The following is a 3,518-nucleotide window of genomic DNA, read 5'->3' on the forward strand; positions in this document are numbered from 1 at the left end:
GGGTTCCGTCAGAATTCCTTTATGATACTGTACCACTACCTTCTCAATTCCTTCCTGTTCCACAATCCTTTCCCCATCCTCGTTTTTTATAGAATGAATTCTATTCCTCTGCCTGTGTTGTATCATGTCTTGATGGAAAAACTTGGTGTTTCTTTCTCCTTCCCTTAACCATCTAATTTTGGCTGTCTGTCTCCATAACACTTATTCATTCTTTCTTCTCTCCTCCAATTTACCGAATATAACCCCCTCCTTTTTGCTGCTTTCCTCTGATCTACCTTCAGTAATTATTTTCTGTTGTAATTCTTCCATATCTCTTTCTAATTTCTGTTTCTCTTCCATTATGTTTCCAAATTCTTCTTTGTTCCATTGCTTTATCTTGCCCTTTAATTCTTTGAGTTTTAATTGGAAGGTATGCATCTTTCCTTTTCCTTAAGCCGTGCTTTGAGACCACCATTCCTCTACTTTTTTCATAAACTTCGGATCTCTTAGCCAAAAGGCCTCAAATCTGAAAGGTCTTTTTCCTGAGTTTTTTTTAATGTCTATTTCCAATCTGACCGGCCAGTGATCTGAACCTAAAGTTGGCATAATTTTCGCTTCTATAAAGACATCTTGATTCATGATTGATTCTGAGACTAGGAAGCGGTCTAATCTGGAAGCTATCTGATTCTTCCCACCTCTTCGGTTATTCCATGTATATACCCCATTAATAGTTAATATATCTACCAGTCTTTGTTCATTTATCATTTCATTAAACATTTCCATATACTGGTCAGGTTTCCTTATTCCTCCTTTTTTTTCCTCCATCGTCCTAATCATGTTAAAATCTCCCCCTACTATCCATGGTAGATCTGGGCATATCCTTCTAGCTGCTTGCACGTTTCTAAGAAACCTTTCTCTTTCCCCCGGTACATGAGGTCCATAGACTCCTGTAATAAGAACTCTTTCCTTTGTCCCTAGAATCCTACCTATTCCAGTGAGAATTCTGGGCATACTTAGCCAGTTTTCAAAAACTACTTCGTCAGGATTCCATAATATTGCAATGCCTCCCGCTGATCCAATTGCATCTTGTCCCATAACTTCATATTGTATTTTGTTATTTTTTATAATTTTTTCCATACTCTGCATACTGATCTTAGTTTCTTGTATTATTATAATCCCTGGTTTATCTCTCTTTAGCTTCTCCCTCAGGTATCTCTGCTTTCCCTTACTGTTGAGACCCCTGATGTTCCAGCTGATAACTATCATTTTAAACTTTGGGTGGTTGGTAAAATACCTCTGACAGAGGTATCACTTTGCCTGAATTGACTAAAATTTCTCCAACAATTTGGATAGTTTCATTCAACGTTTTCCTGCCTCTCTTTCTGCTACCTTTACCAGTGTTATCCACTCCCATCAAAATATTTTCCTGCGCCCCTGCTATGCCTGTTTGCTTATCCATAGTTTTTCCCTTTTTTTCCTTATATTTTTGAAATGCTTCTTTGTATATTTGCTTCTGTGTTTCTGGTATGAATCTTTCATCAAGGTTTTTCCATTCTTGAATCAGATTTTTCATGATTCTTTCTTCCTCTACTTCATTTTCTTTCGGCATTTCCATCTCCATTTGGATTTGTTCAGATACTACCTCTACTCCGTCTCCTGCTTCTTCTCCAGATTCTACTGCTGTTTCAGAGTCTTTGTCTTTTGTTTCTCTGACTATTTCCATTGGTTCGTCTGCTAAACCATTTTCTTCTACCAACTTTTCTTCATTTTCTTCGTTATCCTGCTGAAGGATTTGGAATTTATTTTGACTCTCTATAGTTATTGATTTCGTTTGTATTTGAGTTTTTGTTCCTTCCTTAGCAATTTTCTTTTTTCTACTAACCTGTTGGAAGCCCTTTTCCGTCTCCTCTGCTTTTTCTGTCTTCTTTTGTTCTTCTTCCTTTTGACTGTGGGTTTCCTCTTCCTTATTCAGTGGGCATTGCTTGTACAGGTGTCCATATTCATGGCACCTTCTACACCTGAACGGAATGTGCTCATAATCTATTGGCTGTTGCCATACTTCATCATGATATTCTAGTTCTATATATTCAGGTAGTGGCTCAGCTATGTTCATATAGACGCACAATCTAGCATATGATGTATATTTTACTCTTTTCGTTGATTCCGCAACCTTGACAAAGTTTCCAATTGTATTACCTATGCCTTCCATGATTTCAGGGTCCCAAAATTCCACCGGTAGACCAAACAATCTGACCCAAATTGGGGCAGCTAACATTTTTTCATTTTTCGGGTTATATCTTTCCTCCCAATATTTCATGAACAAACCCGCGTTGTTCATAAAATACGGTCCTTCTTCAAATATCCTCTCTTTATCTTCCAGATTTGCAAAAATTACTGTAAAAAAACCTTTAGCCCCTAATTCTAGCTCAATATGCCCTTTTGGTCTCCATCTTTGGTGTATCCATCTAAATAAATCCTTTTTTGATGGCCAATACCCTACAACTTGCAAATCAGAGCATGATCTTTCATATAGCTGTTATATTCCTCAAGTTTGTTATTGGGTATTACATACCTGGGTTTTTTCTGAGCCCTTGGTAAGCATCTTCCGCCTGTCTTCAGCTACCATAGGTTTCCCATTACCGGTGCTTCTCTATTACTTTCTTTGGAGCTGCTCTGCAATCTGCTTCCACTAGCTTCTCCTGCTGCAACATTTTTATAGGAGGGGATCTCTCCCCTCCCCTGCCGGCTTTCCATAGTTGCCTTCAGCTCAGCCTGCCTCTAATCTCTTCTCCTTTTATCAGAATCGTTCTCCTTTCCTTGCTTCTACTCTTTGCAGGAGATCCCTGCTCTTCTCCGCCGCTGTTACCCTTGCTCTCTTCGTTTCCGTCGACTGTTCCTTCAAACCCTAACCTCTCGCAGGAACCCGATCGTCCGCCATCCTCATTATATAATAATTAATTTATTATTATTTATAAAAATATATTTTATTAAGTATTGGGGTTTTTGTAGTGCATTATATTAGATATTATTTTGGGATTCAACTGTGTTAAGTAAGTCATTCATCTATGACCATTTTTATGAGAGGTAGTCATAAATTTCTATGAGAGTTAGTCGTAATTGACTAATTTCTCATGATTTTTCAATAGTCCATTTAGCACTCATTGCATCGGGTGATGCTTGCAGGGGTGAAGAAGTGGATTTGAAACTAGTGAAATGAATCACATAGTGTCAATCATCACTTCTGGGGCTTGCACCCAGTAACCAGGACTTCCCGAGAGGTCACCCATCCTAGATCGTCTCTAGCTCAAACATGCTTGAATGGGGTAACAAGCTAAGTGGACTTGATTATGGGGAAAACTCCACAGTTAAGCACGCTTGAGCAAGAGGTGATCTAGGATGGGTGACCTCCCAGGAAGTCCTAGTCACCGAGTGCGCAAGCCCCGGAAGTGATGATTGACACTATGTGATTCATTTCACTAGTTTCAATCCCACTTCTTCACCCTTGTGAGTATCACCCGATGCAATGAGTGCTAAGTGGA

At 39.0% G+C, this 3,518-nt stretch overlaps 1 protein-coding gene across 1 annotated transcript; it reads right to left on the reverse strand.

Moving 5' to 3' along the window:
- Positions 1 to 429: 429 nt before the first annotated feature.
- Positions 430 to 1,074, reverse strand: LOC149179421 (uncharacterized). Its single transcript, XM_089422461.1, has one exon. It carries the CDS (start codon positions 1,072 to 1,074, stop codon positions 430 to 432), a length of 645 nt encoding a protein of 214 aa, XP_089278587.1.
- Positions 1,075 to 3,518: the final 2,444 nt, after the last annotated feature.

The sequence above is a fragment of the Pinus tabuliformis genome, chromosome 4_1 (assembly GCF_031772625.1).
Source record: "Pinus tabuliformis cultivar Carrire ecotype Pingquan chromosome 4_1, CPIR1, whole genome shotgun sequence".
In the NCBI taxonomy this organism is placed as follows: domain Eukaryota; kingdom Viridiplantae; phylum Streptophyta; class Pinopsida; order Pinales; family Pinaceae; genus Pinus; species Pinus tabuliformis.